The sequence below is a fragment of the Amia ocellicauda genome, chromosome 6 (genome assembly GCF_036373705.1).
Source record: "Amia ocellicauda isolate fAmiCal2 chromosome 6, fAmiCal2.hap1, whole genome shotgun sequence".
NCBI lineage: Eukaryota > Metazoa > Chordata > Actinopteri > Amiiformes > Amiidae > Amia > Amia ocellicauda.
The window spans coordinates 32,066,380-32,088,343 of record NC_089855.1 but is presented as its reverse complement, the minus strand read 5'-3'; the positions used below and the strand labels follow the sequence as shown (position 1 = coordinate 32,088,343).

General features: G+C 40.4%; 1 protein-coding gene across 4 annotated transcripts in view; it reads right to left on the bottom strand.

Annotated features, from left to right (window-relative positions):
- Window positions 1-21,964, bottom strand: part of mgat4a (alpha-1,3-mannosyl-glycoprotein 4-beta-N-acetylglucosaminyltransferase A) — an 87,953-nt gene that overhangs the window by 22,254 nt on the left and 43,735 nt on the right. For all 4 annotated transcript variants that reach the window (XR_010816998.1, XM_066706947.1, XM_066706949.1 and 1 more), the window contains exons 3-10: window positions 21,585-21,752; window positions 19,856-19,996; window positions 13,486-13,619; window positions 10,138-10,184; window positions 9,371-9,484; window positions 6,497-6,572; window positions 5,038-5,152; window positions 3,967-4,097 (exon numbers count right to left, since the gene is read on the bottom strand). Coding sequence is in view for 3 of the 4 variants with exons in the window: in XM_066706947.1 (XP_066563044.1) it covers window positions 3,967-4,097; window positions 5,038-5,152; window positions 6,497-6,572; window positions 9,371-9,484; window positions 10,138-10,184; window positions 13,486-13,619; window positions 19,856-19,996; window positions 21,585-21,752 (926 nt within the window). In the remaining variant the exon portion in view is untranslated. The remainder of the gene's footprint in view (window positions 1-3,966; window positions 4,098-5,037; window positions 5,153-6,496; window positions 6,573-9,370; window positions 9,485-10,137; window positions 10,185-13,485; window positions 13,620-19,855; window positions 19,997-21,584; window positions 21,753-21,964) is intronic.

Genomic DNA, 21,964 nt, shown 5'->3' with positions numbered 1-21,964 from the left:
GACAAAACATGTGTGGTATTGCTGAAGGAGGTACCCCTCTCCATCAGTTTCCTAAAGGTAATTTAATACATTTCAACTTACCGAGGGAATGTAGGAATCCTTGGAAGATTCCTGCCCTAGTTCTAATTCAGTCTGAATATCCTTGCTCTCAATACGCTGATTACCCTGACACCCCTGTTTCAGTGGTGGAGAAGTTTAGATTCATAAAGAGTGGTGTAGAGCTCAAAGACTTGAACATTTCCTCAGGAACTAAAAAAAAACCTGAGACAAGAAATACTATTACAAATAACAATAGAACACAACATAATAGAAAACTGTGGCCTTCTAGTACAACCCTTATGTACTTAAGTTTAGACCAAAACACTAACCATGCAAGAATATTGTACCTCAGATACGCGTTTTACATGTCTGGTCCTCGAGGACTGAACCTTCTGTGGTTTTCAATTCACCAGAGCTCTTACCTTGCACTAACTGCGCCACACAGACAACTTAACCAGATGCTGATGAAAACCCAAAACGCAAGTAAAAGTAATGCAAATTCCGGGTTTAAAAATGAACTGCGGTGTGTCCTTTGTAGAGATATGGATCACATTCCTCTCACTTGACATAGGCAGGAGCTAGCGAGTTATTTAGAATCAGACTGATGCTGTGGTGGTTAGCTGCTGGAGTCTGTAGCCCAGAAAAGGGTAAATGCAAAGAAGGTGTAGTAATGATGCCACTTTATATAGATGGAAACACCCACAGTTAAAGACAATGGGGGAATCTCTATGTGGTTTAAAGCCTCTGCAATACAATATCCTTTACTTTACTGGAAAAAAACTAGATAGTGTGCTGTATAAGTAAGTGTTTAGTAACAAGACGAGACTGTATAGTTAAGAGTGTTTTCTGTATTACTGCATAAATGGTTTAACCCAAGGCTCATCGTGGGGAGAGATGACAACATAGAGGTGTGCGTTGAATAGCAGGGTGTTCCCATTTATAACAGTATAGTGATATTTGGAACGCTTATTACTGTTGCTGTAGTGTGCATTTCCCATTGATGGGATTTGAGCTACATGGTTTATTTGTCTGAAGAAAACTGAATTATATTGTGATTATATGTGGTCTTATTTTGTTGGTGTATTTTTATATTTTTTGAATTCTTCAACTGAATCTGGTTATGGTGTGAAAGATACCCTTGGTATACTAAATCAGTCTAGCTGAAAAGCAGAGACTGTGCTGAAGACCATTCAGGTAGCCTCATGCAGGCTGGACCTGACCTCAACTAAACAAGTTTGAACTCTTATCGGTGAATCTTGTTAACAATCCCCTACCACTAAAAAATGAGTCACACTGCACATTGAAGACCTGGCAAATCAGGATAACATGCTGGATACACCAAAAGGGAGGTATGTTTTTCACTTTAATGTAGAACAGTACTGTCAAAAGCAATACAAGATTTCTAATGTCAGGGGCCATTTAGTCTTTTCAATTTGGCACTGCATGAAGTGAGTATCTAAAATATGCTATTTTTATTACTTAAAGGTTGTTCCAAAGACTGTTCTAGCAGGAACATGGTTAAACTGCAAAAATATTATTTTCTTGTGTGTGTAATATACCAGTCAAAACAGCACACCCATTACCAAAAAGTTTCACTTAAATGAATGCTTCTTCCCATCTCTGCTGTTTCAGGTAATGCATGCATGTGGTACTGGATAGTCACCTATAACCATCTCTACTAAAAAAACATGACAGCAAGAGATGGGAGTAAAGTAAAAATAAATCATGAAGTGGCTGCACTCCAACCTCTGATCCTGACATATACAGCACCAGAAGCAACTTAAGAATGGTAAGTTTAATAAGAAATATAAGGTTAATATGTTTACGTTCCCCCACCTCCATTTATTTACCATTATTTATCTCTCACTGACTTCAGTTGAAACATCTTTTTATAAAATGTATTTCTATGGAGAAATAGGTTTTGTTTTACACGGTTTCAGCTAGCATGGTCATTTTCAGGAATGCATGTTAAGCGAGACCTGTACAAACTCACAAAAAGTCATGGGCATTCTGTTGATTTCGGTTTCCTAATGCTGGTAGTGTATTTGATATTACATTTGAAGTACTGTAATGCTTCAGTAAAATGGGCATTTGAGGGGTCAAAACCTTCTACAGAAAGATCGTAAAGCAAACTTTACATGAAGTTAACAGATGATCCTCGTTGCTGCAATGGTTTCACTTTTCCTCTGTCTTCGGTTACAGTAGTGGTGCAGTTCAACCTTTCTACTGAATATTTCCTGTCACATGGGGTGGCACATGGACCTGTAGTGTTATTCTATAAAGGCTTCCGACTTTTCAAAGAATCCAGCATGATCTCGGTTCAGAAAGCTATCGGACAAGCTCCTGAACAAGTTCAGTAAAATCACAGAGAATCTCAGATTTATTCTCCCTCTAGCATTGGTTGGTAGCGTTTCCTGTCTGAAGTGATTCTTTAAGTGGCAATCAGTGGTATACAAGCACAACCTGAGTCCCCTTAACCTAATTAAGCTATTATGAATCACGACATTAATGGATCCTTGTAACAAATGACTATTTTAGAAGGCAAGAAAACAAGTCAGCAGTGTCATAAAGGACAGATGAGTGGATTAGTTCCTTCCACAAAAAGTGGCATCAGTGCCGAGGGCTGGACATTTATACTACTTAATCATCTAATACTATTTCACTACACAACAAGGGTAGTGCTGTCATTTCACCTAATGGAAAATGATAAAAGGCTATCCAAAAAGCTGTCCAAAATCCCCCAGAAGAAATTGTCCTCTCTCTGTTCATAAGACAAAGCAATTTCCATTTACTCTCTAGTGACACCTCCACACAATGCTTGGAGGCTTGTTTAGTCACCATCGGTGCAAGTTCCTACGTCGGCTTGTCAAGAAACTGACAAAGATGGAGCTGGAACCGTAACGTTGGGTGCAGGCAGGCACATGACACATTGAAAACTCAGTGATGAATTTTGAAACAGAAATTACCTGCCTGTGGGACATTTTATTGGGGGAAGAAAACACTACTTGTGGTCATTCAGGACAAGGGCAATGAGCAGGGAAAGGGATCTAAAAAAAAAAAAAAAATTGATGTGATCCACAGAATAACAATGCAATGCGTAAGTATGCATTACAGCACAAGCATTGCACCCGTTTACTTCTCCAATAAATTTTCTCCTGCTGGGTGACAGTTTGGCATAATGCCAAACACTGCAATTACAATGTCCCTTACATGGTTATCCATTTTAATTAGTTTTCCACCCCTATTTTACAAAGCTAATTCCTTGTCAGGAGGGGTAAATTATGTTTGGATCAAATTCAGTTGACTTTGCGGTTTGGTATTTAACTATTTGCAAGCAATAGTCAAGCAGGGGTGAGTTTTTCTGAAGGGCATGAACTGTGAATTATAATATTTTAGCCATACCAACGGCCAACACTGTGGGAGTCCTACAGTGAGTGCCTGCCTGCATATCTATGAACACAATGACTCTGAATGTCACAAAGCGGGGAGGTGGGAGGACAGTGGTTGCACAATAAGGCATTGTAAACATGTTATGGCCTACTCAAAGTCCTGCCCCTAATCCCATAGAGCACCTATGAACATTAACAGCAGGCCTGAACTGGAATCAGGACGAATCCAGTAAATCAAATTGTTACACGAGAAATTAGCTGGAAACTATGTGCCAGTAGTAAAACTGAATTTCATTCTTCTTTGGAAAGGCATTTTTTCTTTCCAATAACTGTTCATTAATTTGGACTGCAAACGGTCGACAAACAGAAAAAGTTATGTTAATGAAGTCTTGCGCCCTGCAGGAATGAGGAATTATCACACCGTTATCGCAACAGTCAATGCCAGGAGCTAAACACGGCAAAAGCAAATGAACAAGTAACTCAGTTTTATTTAAAAAAAAAGTAATTAGCAAGTGGAATGGATGTTCACAGTACATACCGCATCCTTCTCAGGATTGCACACCTTCACCCACAGGATATGATCCAGCAGCCAGTCAATAGGTTTCTCCTTGTAGAACATGAAGATGAACTCCACAATTAGGTTCAGGTCCGGAGCCTGGAACATCTTTCCTATGGGGAGAAGGTGAAGGGACAGTAATTGCAGCTTCCCAAAGCTTCCTGTTCTCAGAATAGATTAGCGAGTCCTGTGCTGCTGCAAGCTGCTCCGTTTAACCTTTTCTCCCCTTGTATGGTTACAAAATGATTTTATTCCCTCCATAGAAAAAGATGGCAGTTGGTTTCAGTGTCCACACCTTTATCACAAAAGACTGGCATCTTGTTTGCTTGTAAACCTCAACAAATTTGACTATCTTGATAGTCCCAACTGATCAATCATGTTACACTTATAAGTTCACAAAAATCTCATTGTATTATATATACACACACACACACCAAGAATAATTGGTTGTATTTCTTCAGGGTTTCTAGATTAAATATTTTTTCTGTGCTGGCATGCTTGTCATTAGCCACAGTTGATATGTACGAAAGCTTTGATCTATTGGGTAGCTGTGTGGCTAGAGAGGCCAGCCAAGTTTCTGAAAGCCTCTTAATAAAGCTTACAATTGCAAACCATCTTTAGGGAGGATTTTTCATTGGATATGATGAGCCACAGTGCGGATATCAGTTTATACTTGTAGATGTCTGTACAATTGGCATTCCACTGCTACTGCCGCAGATTGTGCATCTCAGCGACACCAAATTCAATCTTCCCTATAACAAAAGCAACCAGTTTTAAGGTATGAACAGTGTACACCACAGAAAAACTGAGCAGAAGTTTCTCCCAGCCAAACAAAATAAAATATATCAATCAGCATAATCATTTTCCCTTCCTCTGCTGTTTTTTTTTTTTGGCGATAAAAAGCTTTCATGTGAATGCAAGTGCCCTCAGTGGATAAAAATCCTGACAACATGTTCCTCCAGGCTCTGTTTTTAAATAATTCAAGTGAAGATGCACATTCATTCAGAAGGCCGTGAAGAAAGACTGGCCGGGTGCCACTGTCAGCTTTCTTACCGATGAAACCCAACTGGGAGAATTCCAGAATCATCCAGTCTTCAGAGGAGAGCTGGAGAGCAAAGTTTTTCATGGTGGCGAAATAGTTTGGTTTGGCAACAATGTCGTCTTCAAGCTGACAGGGGGGAAAACAGGAAAGAAAAAAACTGCTTTCAGTTTGAGGGTGAACCTACTTTCCTGGAATCTAAATTTAGAATTCCAAAAGCATGTCATTTCCTTTCAACTTTACTCAGACACTTCTCAGCGGTTATTGGTATGCTGTTGTTTACATAAACACTGCTATTATATCACACAAATGCTTTCCCTCAGGGGATTACCTCCTCAATGCCCTTTGAACCACTAGATTGAGACATTACTAACCATTACCAGATTTAAAAGCAATGGAGGCTAGTCCTTCAGGCCCAGGCGTACTTGTATTAAGTTCAATCCTGCATGTCTGAGTTGACATGCAAGCAAATTTTATTAGAAGTCTATACAAAAATGTCAGATGTACAGTTTCTGGCATAGTAATATTTTGACCTGCAAGACAAATACTGTCGACCAGGGGTGCGCAACCTGCAGCCCAAAGTGCATCCACTTGCAGCCCATGACCACTCCCCCCACCCCCCCAAATAATTATAAAAAAATAACAAGAGTAGTACATTTCTGACAACTGATATTTTGCATCAACGTGTTACTCCCTTATTACATTTTTGATATGTATTTGTTGCATTATATTACTATTTTTAAATTAAAATGTAGCATTTGTGGCTTGGCGGTAACATGAGAACTTATTTGGACTTGACAGTGATTATCTGGACACTGATTAATTTAGGTTGCTCAACCCTGCTGTTCAACCATGGGTATCACAGTGTTTGGTTTTACGTTTGGTTTTATTTGTGATCAGTCGCTTAGGAATGAGATTCAAAATAGGTCAATGACTGTGTTACAGGCTTGACATGAATATAACTGTAGTATAACACCGATATGAAGATAAACTAGTTGGATGCATATTTCTAATCTCAAATTAATAACTTTCAAGTTTGTTCTTTTTTTACACCAAATCAGATATCTTATAATAAACGTTCTCTTGTGGACTTCTACAGCCAGTGAAGCTTAATTTCATTCACTTCAAAGTGCACTGTACCCACACTCTCCTAGCCCAAAGTCAGTCAGCCTTAACCAACTCACTCAGGTAAAACAATTCCAGACTAATTAACTGCTAAGTGTAAAGACATTTTCAGGTTTCCACAGCAACAAAGTTATATAGTATCTCAGGGCTGAATTGTCAGCCAAGTATAAAAGAGCATCCTTTTCCTCATGTAATGTCTGAATTTATATAGTAAACATGGCGGCTATGTAAGTGCTCCCCTAGAAAAGCAATCCATGCAATGACAAAGCCTTCTAATAATTAGTACTTATTAAAATATTAATAATAATAAAGGAAAGGCTTTTGATGCAAATGAATCCGGACACTTACCTGGACATAATAAACCCCTTTATTCAAAGCATACATCATCAGGAATGAGTAGTCCAAATTCTGCTTTGTCCGCCACCTGCAATAGATATAAATCATTGCAATAATCATAACCAATATAGTTAGAACCGTGTCAAGTCTTCTTCTAGGATTCCAGGTCTTTCGTTTTTGCAGACATTAAAGATTCGGTATTTTAATCTGTCACAGAGTTGAGTGCCTGGTAATACCGTATGTAAACCAGGTGGTGAAAATCAGAATAATGGGAAACCATTATTTAGCAAAATCCCTAGTGTACTGGGGGCAAGAAAAAAAAAAAAAAGTGCATTTTTGTGTGCGTGTGTGTTTTTAAATACTGGCAAGCAAAACTAAATGATCCAAGCATGAAAGAGCATTGCATGTGGCCATTTGGACTGCCACATCATGTCCCCTCAACCTGATCTCTACAATACTCACCCTGGGGGAGTCTGTGGACTGTCACCTTTTCTCAGTGCATTGTAAATGCACCTTGCCATGATAGGTGAAGTTATAGTGAAGGTGAACAAATAATATAGTAAGCCTGGTCTCAGTGAGTGTCAGTGTATCTAAAGATAATCCGTTTTAGGATAAAACTGTGTTACTTCCAAACAGGAAAAACAAAAACATAATTCATATTTATAATATATAAATCAATTAATAGATATAGCCTCTTTCTGCTGGAAATGGATTAAAATCAGAAGTAGGCTTGTTTAACTGATGCCCATGTTGGGTTTCAAGAGCTCTGTCATGGCAGGTATGTTGTCTTAATTGTGAACCATGGCATACTGCCTGCTTGGATGGGGTTTTATTGTGAGGGCCCATATATCTACCAGAACAAATTGTGACAGCTCATCACACTGGAAGTGTAACAGAGGTTCAAGCAGAATAGCACTGAAAACCTTCCACTGTCTGCTAACTTTACAGAACTTCATCCTACAGAACTCCCCTGGGATGAACAAAAAAACAATAAGCAGGGTAGAGTCGACAAAAAGTAGCTACTCTCACGGCACAAAAGAAAAATGCCGTGGAAGGAATGATACAGTACTCCTCTGGCTGATGGTTTGAAAGAACTGCCATGGTCTATATGGGCAGGGCATGGTCTGCACTATAAAATAAACTGAACGTAAGCCGAGTCCAGAAGAACCACCACTTCTGCCCACCACAGCTTGCCCACTTCCTGTAATTATACTCAGAGGCTGCAGCTCTACTTCTCTCTGGCTCTTGAAAAGCATGCATAGTAGCATGAAAGGTGACCTTAAAACAAAAAATACCCCAACATAGCACATGAACAGTCTCACTACCAGCAGAGGGAAGCTTGTCCCATGAATTGGTCTGTAAAAGGGAAAAACCTCTTTAAAGTCATATTCTGACATCTTAAACTTTGCATCCTTTTCTTACAAGATCACTGCCAAATTTTTATTTTTTTAATCATTATTAGAGAGAAAACATTCCTGACATCCTGCCACTCTTCCACTCTTTCTACAGAATGAATCAATCCTACACAGTTAACGTTCAACTTGTGAATCATTCAGGAAGAATATATACGTCACAGAAACTGTCGCTAAGCAAATTAAATAATTGTCATTGGCCATATGAGCGCTGCAGATGATAAAAACAAAAAACACAAGGTGCCTGTTGCTCGGTTGCCTCAATCACCTCTATGGATTTGAAGTAGCACTGGCTGCTTAGTTTCCCCAGCAGCCCTCTGAAAAAATGAACGGGAGCTGAGATTAAGAAAGCTAATGGGTGCTTGTGACAGTTATGCTGTCAGTGTTTGGGATAATTGCGTGTCTGCCAGACTGCTTGAGGCGTGTTTGTTGAGTTTCCCCTCACAGCGGAGTGACAGGCTGACCGGAGCAGCAACAGCCAACCCGCCCCCCCCCCCCACCCCGAGACGGAGGCATGTTTCACAGCCATGCAGTAGAATTGCCACCTCTTCTCACACTCCCCACCATGCATGCGTCACCAACTCACACACCCTTATATGCTTAACCCTGCAATCACCTCCATCCTGGGATGTTTTTAAACTAAGCCTAACATATCATAAATATGCATGATTTAAAAAAAAAAAAAAAAATCACCACAGGGTTTTTCAGCCTACAAACAAATCGCTTTCAAGGTGTCCACAACTGCTACCATCTGACATCACATACAACTTTTAAGGGGGTATCAAAGTGCAGGGAAGTGTTGGGAGTAAACCAATATGGTTTACAACTGTATTGCATTTGCATTCGCAAGATCTCCGACTTAAGCTGCCCTGATTGTTACCTTTATTAATATAAAATTGTACCTATTCAAGATTACTCTATTAGCTATCAATTGTCTTTCTTCTACAGGTGTGTGATCAGACGTAATTGGAGCAATAACCGCACCGTTAATTCCTTTGTTTGCAACTGGTATTTTGACTTAACAAATTTGCCTAAGATATTTACATTAGACTCAGAATTAAACCACAATGCTTTTTATGGTCGGCTAAAATCTTGGTCGTGGCAATGTCTGCCTTTACACTATTAAAATCTATCTATTTTCAGTTTCTAACCCATTATACCTACTCATCTACTTTGGATTCTGTCCAAAACTTTGTTATACCTATAGACCATTCTGAAATTCTTATTCACTGTAATGCGTAGTGGGCTTCTCCCCAATACAGGCGAGGTGTATCCGAGATCTGTGCCCGAATTTGTCTAAAATACGATCAGTGAAGTGTAAAGCTACAGTCTCTTTGAAGTTACCCTGCTCAGAAATAAACTGATCATCATAAATTACTAAAACCAACATTTGACCACAAAAATAAACAAACAGTGGCAGGGTTCCAGACAGGTCACTGGGCACCCCCCATGGCTGTGATGGAGGGTCACTCACTTGACCCGTTCCTTCGAGTCACCGAAAGTCTCCTTCAGGCTGGAGAGGTCAGGGTAGTAGCTGGCAGGAGGAGAAATCACTTCCAGCAGGCCCGAGTTGATTTCTGTGGAGAACCTATGGGAGAGAGAGGGAGAGAGGGAGCACAGAGGTCCCAGTCAGTTACAGACAGACATTCAGCCTCTTACAGCTGTAGGCAAAGCAGTAATGTGTTGTCAGAGTTTTGCATACTTCCCACCTGTGCTGTACTTTATCAAGAAAGATCAGGGCTCAGAAGAAACCCAATTTACAATTCTAATTCACCCCCTACCACATTCACCTGCAGTATTAATACAAAAAATAGACCAGAAAGCATTCCCCATGGAACAGAATCAATGACAGTCTCTATTATTTTTTTACTTTTACAGTCAATAACAAAACAACCTGTAAACGTTCCAGCACAGACAGTTAGAACAAAGGGAAGGCTGTCGCAAAGGAAGAGATCAAGTGGATTTTAGTTTTTTTTTTTTTTTAACAGGTGAAAAATCAGGCAAGTGATGAAATGTTTGATCTGGAGAGAAGAGTGAACATCATCTGAAAGTATTTCTCATGCCAGTCTGTTCCTTAACTGCAGAAGGAGGCAAGTGGAATCTAGTGAAACTTGTTATTTCATTAAAACTTCTTTGCCAGTGAGGGACCAAACCTAATCAGGGCGCAATTTGGAGGCTGCCTTGTAAATCTACCCAGGCAGTGCTCCTCAAAGTGGTGCAAGAAAGAAATCAACACTTAACTCTTTTTCCAAGCTATCCACCATGGTATGGACATAATCCAGATCTGTCTGCAGAGAAAAAAACACATCTCACTGAAAACAGTTGAGGATTAACAACAAAAAAGCCTATTATTTTCACATGCCAGTGAAGCAAATGTTTCATAGGGAATCTCTCAGGCTGAACATCTTTACAATATCCACTGATACAGTTCAGTTCACAAGAATTGTTGGCACACAGACTTGTTACAGGAGTTCATGTTCAATTACACTCTAAAATATACTGAGGGCTTGAAGTACACACTAGACAAGCCATTGTTTTAAGAAGGATGTCACTTATGGCATATACATATAGATATAAATAGAAAAGTAAAACCAATAACACAGATCACAACAAAGGAAACAAAATTCTCTGAAACAATCATTGTCCTGTACGGTATTGAAACAATGGGTCATTTTCCAAATCCAGCGAGTCATATAATTGGAAAACTATGCGTTGCACTGTTCTGGATTCTTAGCGCATCAATAAAACCATTTCACTGACACTCAGACACCAAATTACTGACGAAACCATATATAAGAAATAGAAAAATAATAATTTAAAATAATTATAAAGTAATTCAAGAACCCCTCTGCAATACAAACAGTTAAACCAATCAAATTTGAAATTTTAGAAATTTCACAAACACTTTTTGTAAGAGAAACAAAATGAAATAAGCTCAGTCATTTCACAAAAAACTGTGTGAATCTGAAGCTCAATATTTAATTTATGAATCTAATGCAACAGCAGTTGCAAAGACGACAATTGAAATACAGCCATTTTTACAATTTTTAATTTTTGTTACTCCAGCCAGCTGGAAGTCTTATGATAAGGGATTTTGTGCTTTGGTGGCAGATTGAGGTTCTGATTTTGCAGTACTGAAATAAGTTAACCAAGTAGCAGGAACAGAAGTGATACAAGCTTAGAGAAACAGAAAACAAACCACAACATCAACACAAATAAATGAAAGATTCCAGAATGAGTAGGACAGGAAGTGTATAAACTTGAATGCCACCACATAAATTTCTTAAAATACAGAAAAACAAAGATGAGTATAGCTTCATTAACAAATATTTAATAAACGAATGAATTGCTAAACAGCAAATGAAGAGTAAATCAACTATACTTCAATACACACACAACTTTTTGGTCCAATATTCTGTTTTGTTTTTAATCATCTTTTGCCAATGGTACCAAATTCAAAATTCAAAGTCAAAATTAAAAAAAGTTAGCAAATTGAGCATGACCGAGAAAACGCCAGCTTACACACTAGAACAGTAGGCTCAAATTGAGAAACATCAAGATACACGCACATGCACACTTCACTACTCAACCTTTCACATCAGTGCTGTGCCTGCTTTGTAGGAGTTTGATTTTCATAAATCAGCCCTGCTGTTTAACTATGGACAGGAGCTTTAGTCAGGTTGACCCTCCACACAAATACAATGGCAAAAAATGGGCAGCAGTGTGGAGTTGTGGTTAGGGCTCAGGGCTCTGGGCTCTGGGGTGGAGGGTTGTGGGCTCAATCCCAGGTGGGGGACACTGTTGTTGTACCCTTGAGCAAGGCACTTTACCTAGATTGCACCCAGCTGTATTAATGGGTAAAATGTTTAAACATTATATAATATAACAGTTGTAAGTCATCTTGGATAAGGGTGTCTGCTAAAAAATTGAGAAATAATAATAAAAGAAAGAAAACTAAACAAGAAAAAAAAACTAACAAAAAAAACAGGTTATTGCAAAAACTGTCAAACATGTTCAAAAAGGTTGCTAAAACCTTAATACCAACAGTTTCATTCTTCTGGCCTGCTTGCAGTGGTAAAATACCTTGAATGAAGACAATGGCTGAAACTGGTCAATAATGCAAAAAAGGTTTTACCCTTTCATAAAAGCTTTCCTGAGCTTGTTTGCACAAATACATCCATTTTGCTTAACTGCCTTCAGTGATATTTAACACATTTTCTCTTTGTTATATATGTTCTTGAAGAATGCCTGCAATTTTATATGTACTATCCATTGAGACCTCTCCATCTGGGAACCACCGGGGGCTCAGTCCTGTGACTGTTGAGTCCTGTGCAGCGGAGAGAGTGCCGATCTGACTGGATAAACCGATTCACCAGGCCTCCCGTGACAGAAGCGCCGAATCCCTGAAAGCCACACTGAGGGCTGGCTAGGCTATCTGCAGAGCCACAAGAAGCACTGGGCAAAGTTCAATTTCCAGGGGATGACATGATAATCCTGGGCACAGTTTTCCACAGCACTTGGATTTCAGTAGTTTCAGAAGAGGCAGAGTGATATGCACCAGTCTGCATTTACTAGTTACATGCCTAGAGCAACATTTCTCTCACACAATTACCCCAGATATAATTGGTATAATTGGTAAATAATTATGTTAAATGATAACTCACGTCATTTGCGGTTGCCATTAACTTTGCTTAGGAAAGTGTGTGTATGGCTTCCTCATTTATCAGTGGTCTCTTTTCCCTGCTTCAACAGTTTTATTATTTAATGCTTACCATGAGACTCATTTTCTAATATTCTCAAATAATGCTCATGTTTCATTTAAGCCAGAGGCTCGTATGGCTTTGCTCTTGTTCCTTAAAAGCCTACAGGGGACCTCTTTTGTGTGTTGTACTACACATTGATATGAGAGTCTTAAAATGAGGATAATTATGCCGTTGTCATTTCCTGCCTCTGGAGCCTGAAAAGGAGTGATCTCAAGAGGAAAGCACTAATAAAAAGGTCAGTGTCAGAAAACCTAATCAGAGACAGCCACCCTCCTTACAAGACCGAAACATTAACACACTCTCTTCCTTTTTGGAAGTGACTGCATCTGCCTAGAAAACCAGAAAGGATAGAGTTGACAGTGTCCGAGTACGAGCCAGAATTTTCTTGACATATTCGACACTGTAAAACTATTTCTGAAGCCCTGCCATTTGTGTCTATACTACTTGTCAGGATGGCTCATCTATTGAAAGCCGATACATAGATGGGCCCTAAAGCTCTAAGGAGCCCAAATCCAGGCCGTGTCCTGGAGATGGGTTTGTTGAACTGGCTATAGGTGTCCTCAGCACCTCCAACAAAAGTAACCCCAGAGGAACCAGTCCATCTCCCAGTCAGTCCACAGTCTGGCCTTAAGCCTTGTTGCAATACTCTGCCCGCTCTAAACAGCATAGGACAGTGCCCCATCATGCTTCTAATCGAGCTGCTTCAGGGTGGTGAGTCATATGGAATAATAAGTGGGTATTTCAAAGCGATGAGCAGAAGAATAAATGAAACTAAAGGATGTTTCTGGGAAGGGAAAAGGAAAAATAAATTGTTTAGTTAAAGTACCTCTCCAATAAAGACTATGATCACGCAGTCCAGCTTCTCCTCGTCTGACAGCTTGTCGATTAGGGAGTGCAGCGTCTCCGCCAGATAGGACTTGACTTTCCTCTTCACCGTCGGGATGCCCATGACAATAGACACTGCAGGAGGAACGAAAAGCCACATGAGGACACACGCTTTGGCTTCAGGCAAAGTCAGGCCATCAGGACTTGCAGGCCGGCTGAATTTGCATATTCTTGGAAACAGAGTACAGAGTACAATCTGACTGGAAATGATCACTTCTTCAGTGAGTTAAGTATTTTTGACAGGAATTGCTTTTGCTTGTTTATGTGGTTAATTGCAAATAATCCAGATTGAAATTGATAGGGGAATGTGGTAGCCAGAGACCCACATCTCCCCTTCAGGTGCAGTGTATCGTAAAAAAGTTGACGTATAGAAACACACACCTTCTGAACTGCACCAAACTAGGCATTGCTCAGAAAAATTAAGCATTAGTATGCTCAGTAACAGGGGACAACAAACTAGGCTGCTATTCATTCCTACACAGCAATTCCCTAATCCCCAATTTACCCCAAGGACCAGTACCAAATTAGTTGGCCTATTTAAAGACAAAAATAAAGCCTGTGGTATAGAGAAATGAGCCTCTTCACATGACTGCGGATATCCATGTCACACCTTTTCCTGTCCTTATAGCTAGAAAGTCAATGTCATTCAGACTTGAAGAGTCCTTGTGACTTTCCTTTTTCATCCTATTGACACTTAAAATGCAGGGTAGGAAGCTGCTCTGTCACATGGCAAGACTTGTGGCTATAGTTATGGAACATCTCCCATTGGTTGGTGCCAGCTTTCCACTGGTGCCTTTAGTATCGCAACTTCTACACAAAAGTGATTGTATTAAGACTTCTAAGTTACAAGTTTAACATTTCAGTGGGATGCTAACAAAGAAAAATAGACAATATCAAACTGGTTGCGATAACACGTGGGAATGCGTAATGCTAGACTGGTGAAGAACTCCAATTTCTCTATAACCGGTGTTTTCATGACGGGTCCTGGGGCCCTACTTTTCGTTCCAAACTGAGCACTCCATTACTTAACTGACAGTTTAAATTAACTAATAATCTAATTAAATTTGACATTTGAAAAGGTTTATCTTCCCAAAAATGTTGAGAATTCAAGTGCTGTATTTCACGCCGCATTTCCCCAACGGTTTCAAATTAGCCAAAATTACTTCAGTTAAGGGTTCGATTCAATCATGGAGGACTCAGTGGGGACAAAAACAAAAGGGACAGTGAGTCTCCAGGACCAGGCTGGAGAACCACTGCTCTAGAAAAGAGCAACGGGAGAGGTGCGTGTATTAAACTGATAAATGGGTGGTTTCTTGCTCAGCAAACTCAGTAACCACTGATACTTAAGACGAGATACAACACTGTTACACTTCCCAGAGGAGCCCTCCAGGTCTACTCACTGAGGGACACCAGTGCGAATGAGGCATTTGAAAAGGGGTAGGCAAGTATTGGAGCAGCAGGCTATGGCAAAATCTGTTGCCGTTTTTTGCGAATAAATCCTGTGCAAGCTAAATGGACGGGTGTACTCGTTACCAAGGATGCAAAAAAAAAAAAAAAAAAACACACTTTCACTTTGAACTTGCAGTCTTCCAAAAGAGTCCTGTACATGTACATAAGGGTACTCAAATCACTGCTGGAGGCAGCTTTATAGATTATATGCACTTGATATCTGTCTGGATCAAAGTCAGGGCCAGTCTGAAGTATACAATTGTATACAATTACAAAGATCAACAAACCATAAGCAATATAGAAAACGGTGCGCATGGTTAATTCATGACAGGATATGGAACTATTTAATATCACAAGCCTGATTTTGCCAGTGGGCCATTACTGAGATATCTCTTTCAATTTTAAGTAAGGGCTGGTAATGTTGGATGTAGTCTCTTAATATAACAGCTTGAAGTTGAGAAAACATCCTGAATAGCAGAGCATTGTTAAGGGGCTGGTGGATGTTCAGAGTCACAGAAAATCTTTGTGTGGGATGTTTTTCACCTCTGGTCGGGCTGAAGTACAGAACTCTGGATTGCAGAGAAGGATCGGAGTATGTGCATAACCAGTTTCTGAACATTTTGTGTATATGCATTTTCTTAGATTTAAGATGCCCCCCCACTAATCAAAGCCCATCTCAAAGGCTGTGGACAACAATGTTTCCAAATTGCTATTATTAGCCAAATTACCCAAATCAGTTGCTGCTGAGCAAGACAGAGAATCGCAGCTTACGTTATTGTATATTAAGTGACTTCTAAATAACATAATATACGATAAGGACATGAACACAACCATTGTCAAAAAGCTTCTAGTGTATTTTAATATTTCATTATTACTATTAAGATCTGTTTCCTTTAAGGTTGCCAGACCGAGAGCACTCATTTCAAAACAGGCTCCCCCCACCTCCCTCACTTTTTATTAAATGCTGGAGCACAAATCCAAAGAAAGTAGGTCGTAGTGAAAAGATGCAAGGAGACAAATAAAAAATGTCAGCCGGTCAGTGTCCTCGGGGGTGATCTACAGTACGCAGAAAATGTTTCATTGACTGGGAGAGAAAGTGCCTTCGTCTCTTGGCTTTAGAATTCTAGATGAGGAGAACAGATTCCGGGAAACATTTGATAAGCAAGCTTTTGGCAACCTGGAGGTGTAGAAAGCAAGAGATGGGAGAGGGAAGGGGCACTGTGTCAACATTTTGCACAAACGCACAAGCCTGGGAATAGTTTCCACGCTTATCCTGGTCTACAGATGCAGGTCTGGACACAAACCAGGCTAAAATACCTAAACGTATCCCACAGTGCTTTTTGTCTACCTCTGGACACTGAATGACTGTCTGAATTCATATGCCATGTGAAGTCATGGGGGATGGGAGGACAGACGCACTAAAAAGGCCCACCTGTATAAAAGGAGATGGCACATGCAGGTCTTTATACATTAAATCAATGGCAAAACATGATCCTTTCAAGTCAAAATAAGCCCAGCACTGTGACCTGTTCAAAACGACATTTACAGCAACTAAAGGTTAAGAACTGAATTCTTGCTTATTCTATAAAGACATTCTAAAATAGCCTGGACAATATTATTGATACCCTTTAGAAGTTATATGAAATAATTGTATTGTAGTGATACCTCAAGCAAACCACTCTTTTAATTAGTATCACAGGTGTCTTCAATCACATTATCACTAATTCAGCCAGTTTAAATGGAGACAAATACTCACTCTGCTGTTCTGTGTCACTGTGTGCATCACACTGAACATGGAAAAGATAAGGAAAGCCAGAGAATTGTCTGAGGAGGTTAGAAAGAAGGTAATAGCCAAGCATGGTCCTGCAAGACCATCTCTAAAGAGCTTGATGTTCCTGTGAGCACTGTTGCCAATATTATTAACAAGTTTAAAGGCCCATGTGACTGTAGCCAACATCGCTGGACGTGGCTGCAAGAGAATGAAGAGGTCATTTCTGGTAAATCACAACAACTCCATGTTTAAAAAATAAAATAAAGCTTTCAAAGAAAAGAACACCATCCCTACTGTGAAACACGGCGGAAGCTCAGTGATGTTTTGGGTGGCTTTGCTGCCTCTGGCACTGGATGCCTTGAATCTGTGCAGGGCACGATGAAATCAAAAGACTATCAAGGCATTTTGGAGCGAAATGTACAGCCCAGTGTCAGAAAGCTGTGACTCAGTCATAGGTCATGGGTCCTCCAGCAGGATAATGACCTAAAACATACCTCAAAGCAAAAAGCACCCAAGAACGGATGAGAAGAAAACATTGGTCCATTCTGAATTGGTATTCTATGAGTCCTGATATAAATCCCATTGAACATCTGTAGAAAGAGCTGTAACTCGCAGTTGGGAAAAGGCACCCATCAAACCTGAGAACTGCTCAAGAAGAGTGGGCTAAACTACCAGCTGAGAATTTTAGAAATCACATTCAGAGCTACAGACAGCTTTTGATTGCAGTTATTGTCTCTAAAGGCTGCGCAAAAAAATATTAGGTTAAGGTTTCCAATATCTTTGTTTTCATTTTAATTTGTTTTACTATTTAAAGTAATATGTTACATCATAAATCAAAAGCAAAGTTTATTCTATTGAATGTGAAACAGAAAATGGTGGATACCAAATACTTTTGTCAATTTCTACTTAATTTCTACTTCTTCTCAGAGTGGAAGGGTACCAATACTTTCGACAACGTCTGTAGATCACATTGCTCCAGTAAAAGCCTGGATGTATAAATTGGTAATCGAGGCTAGTTTGCTTAAGGGTACAACAGCAGTGTTGTACCCACAACCCTCTGCTCCAGAGTCCAGAGCCCTAACCACTACTCCACACTGAATGGAGCTCATCCTTTTGTATAGTCAGCCTTCAGTAGGATAACCACTGGAGAAGGAGAACCACTGACAGGGGGGAATGGTCTTGGTAATTTCATGAATAAAAGATGAAACTTTGGGAAATAGGAAATACCAGGAAACCTCTGAGGGGTATTTGGTGAAGCAGTTTCCATTGAAATTCAATAAAAGGAACTCAAATGTGACAATAACAGCACTTCCACTTCCAAACACCAGTCAGTTAAGGCTGCACTATGGAAGCATACTGTTTTCATCAGTAGCTATTACAGGTCTGTGCCAAGTGTTTCATTGCCACTCGGAGACCAGCACTTCGACACTACCTGCACCTAGAAGTACTCTGATACCATAGCAGGCTGTGACACCAAATAGCTTTTTAGTCTTCTTGCTTCATCTCCTCATTCGAGATCATCAGGTTCCTCCAGACCTAATCCTTGAAAACGGAACCAAATCCATCAACGATACAGTCAAGCACATGAACTTGCAGCACTCACCTCCCTTAAATGAAATTCCAGCCAAGAGGTATCTATGGGTGGCTCGGTCTTATGCAGCTGACCAAGACTTGATGTTAGTTTTGAGAATCATTACACAGTTGGCTATTCTTCAATTCAGTTCCTATTCTTCACATCCGACAGGCCTCACAATAAATACACAACCAGAACACTGAAATTACTTTTAGGCAAGTCTCTAAAAATAGAATTCTTTATCTGTGCTTTAAAATAACAGGAACAGATGTATACCATTAGCCTAAGCTGTATAAAAGACTTTTAAAAATCAGTCCATGGAGGAAACTTATGATCTGGGATTTGGTTTGATTTTTAGGGACTGAAAATAAATTAACCACATTTGTACAGTCTAGCCTTTCATCAATGTCACCAGGAGCAATGTCACAAGGATATTGTGGCAAGCACTGCTTTTCACATTGCAAAGACTCTTTACCTTTAACGTCCCCTTAATGCGTGTAAATACCTCTCCAATCAAAAAAGCACTGAAGATTGATAACCTTCTTGCAAAGTAATGTCCCACTAGATCCTTTTACTTCATGTCCTCAGTCAGCCAACACTGCACTTAATCTGTCAATTAAATCAGACCCACCTATTTTTCCATCTGGGGTCCCCTAACATGAGGGATAGTTTGGACACGTTCAATTTTCAATGAATCAGACAGCAGCGTACAAGACCAACACTTCACTGATAAATTCTCTGCTGTGGTACAAAGCAAAGAGGCGTGTAGGGCTTTTCCAGAGAAGGGCTGTTGTCATGGCGAGCAGTGTCAACATGTATACAGCTTCAATTACAAAGCAGTTTGAATGCACACCTCGAGGCATGGTAACTATATGGAAAGTAATACCTTTTATCCACATTTCTTTGTCTGGATTTCCTTGCTTTGTGTGAGCAGGTAATTATTACAGAGCACAAGTCAATTTGGTGTAAGATAGCTTCCTTCTCCTTGCTTTTCAAAGAGTCTCTGCTAGGCTTCACACTGATAACAACAGAGTATAATCATATCCTTTGTTGGAGGATTATTGCTTGCATGGAAAGACCGACTATAATTTGACATTTAAGAAGTGCCTATAACTGCACACAATGAATGCAAGTGGGAGTGTCAATGGATATTTTACCAAAAGTCCCAGCTCTCTCTCTTGGCAGTGGATATTATCACTAGTAGAGAGGATCCATTGGCTTTTGTGAAAGGCATAATACCAATCATTACGAATATCTTGGAAATTGCTGTACTACCAGACCTTGGAATGGAATTTTGTTATGTTTCTGTACATCTTCCAATACAGTAATGCACTTTCATAAAAATGGAGGTGGCATAACTGAAGGAGGCCCAGACAATAATTCTACATCATCTCTGAGAAAACCCCTGGGATGAACTGTAACAGTGATGGAGGAAGAGCACCAGAAACACTGCTACCCTGGTGTGGTCAAACTAGGTGGGGGGGTTCTAGTCTAGAAGGTTCCTTGTACATTGCTCACCTCCGGTCCTCCCCAGGCCCACCCGGACAGCTGGCTGCAGGCTCTCTTCATTGTTGAGCAGGTGAGGCAGGTGGTAGTAGATATTTGGCACTTGAAGAGGTTTCCTATGGGTCAGCTCCTTCAGCAGCTTCTGCGTCTCATCTGATAAGAAAAGCACATCAAACATCCTTAATTTTAGTTCCCTACGGACCTCTACCATGCCACAGTTGGACCAGTGCAATATTGTGTATTAAACTACACATTTCCCTCACATGTTTTTGAAGCGTCCTTTTTTCTTAGTGATCATACAAGGATGGAGACAATTACGGAAGCAGGCAAGCGTAGTATCAGAGAGGCATGGGCACTATCACCCATTGCTTCTCATGCACATTGAACTGGTCCTCTCTGCGCAGTGGGTTTTGTCTGTGAGCTCGCTGCCGCTTTCAACACAAATAAACGGAGGCTGAAACATGAAAATTAAATCTATTGAGAGACATCAACAGACTGTGAATTAGGTCTTAGCATGCAGGTCATATCCACAAACAGTGACTGATCTGACCCAGTGCGGCAGTGAGCTGTCTTGCGGTATCAGACAGCAATTCATCCCTAACAAGAAAAAAACGCTTGCCTGCAGACAGGAGGATGCCGACACGGTGTAGAGGTACAGCGTTACATCTAGGTTGGGGAAAGAGAATGAGGCAATAGTCAACCTGTTGAGCAGACGAAGCTCAACACTAAATAGCCAGTGTGTTTTCTGTATTTAATTGGGGAGACAGTTATTTTCCACTCGAGTTGCTTCATCTCAGGATTTTAAGATATTTGATATAGAGAGACAGTTCAGTTTAATAGACCCTTCGGAAAAGCTCAATTGACTAGAGTGAGGCAGCACTACTGAATCCGCAGAGATACTGATCAGTGGGTACATATACCTCACACAAAGATAAAAGTACTCTTTATATGGAACCTCATTATGTTTCAGCTCATTTGCACCAGGATGTATGCTTATAATATTGTAAACTTATTGAATTTACTGTGCTTTGTAATGCTTTGAAAAATGTTTGTTTCTTGTGAAAACTGAGGTTGGCTGCTAATGAATATATTAAATCATATATATTGAAAATCAATTGGAATTATTTATGTTTTTAATGCATCCCAGGAATCTGCAGTTGTTATTCCACTCACGTTTTTGCAATATGTGCGTTATCAGGTCATCCAATCCCCCCAGAGCAGATGGAGCCCCCCATGAAGCCTGCACAGCGACTAGCCCTTAGTCAGACCTCACTGTTGTGAGAGCAAGTCAAGGAAACCTCAGCTGACCTCAAACCCACCCAACCTTGGCTGTGCTCCGAAAGTCATATACAGCCAATAATCTCTGGGGCAAAAGGCCTAACCTGCCCTACAATCCAAGATCAAGACAAGAGACACTCTTAGAGACGGAAAGGGATCCATCTCAGGGCTTGTGTACTCTACGCACCTTAAAAATGACACCAAGGAAATGCACGGAAATAATAATATACTGGCCCCAACGTGTATGTCTCTGTAGTGGGAAGGCACAAAAACGAAAACAGCAGCTGTTGTGAGACGATTTTCAGGAGTCTGCATGTTGTGAAATCTGAAACTCAAACGGTTATCCACTGGGACCCCAAAGAATCCCCGGGCTGGATCGAGTTCACCACTGACAAATGCTCTTCCGCCCATGCCAGTGAGGTACTCCTGCAGCAGGCTGGCCCCTGGGGAGTCAGCTGCTTACCTGAGAAGTTGCTGAGGGCATCCTTGCTGCCGTTGGTCTCGGTGATGGCACGGCGGAACTGCTCCAGGATGGTGTTAAGCTCTGACGAGCGCTGCAGGGTGCGCTGCTCCGCCACACGGAGGCGCTCTTTTAAGGCATGGAACTCTCGCTGGTAGGCGACCAGCTTTTCTGCAACACAAAAAAAAGGGGCAACCTGTTTAACATGGCTCACCTAGAGAATGGCCCACCACCTCTCCCTATAGGGTACAGGAACTCTTCCTGCAGGATTTTTTTTTTTTTTTTGCTAAATGTATCCGATTTAGCCATGTTTCAAGTTCTGTGTAATTGGGGAGTCTTATTTTCAATTTTACTTGTCTGTTTGTTAGTAGATACAGGTCAAT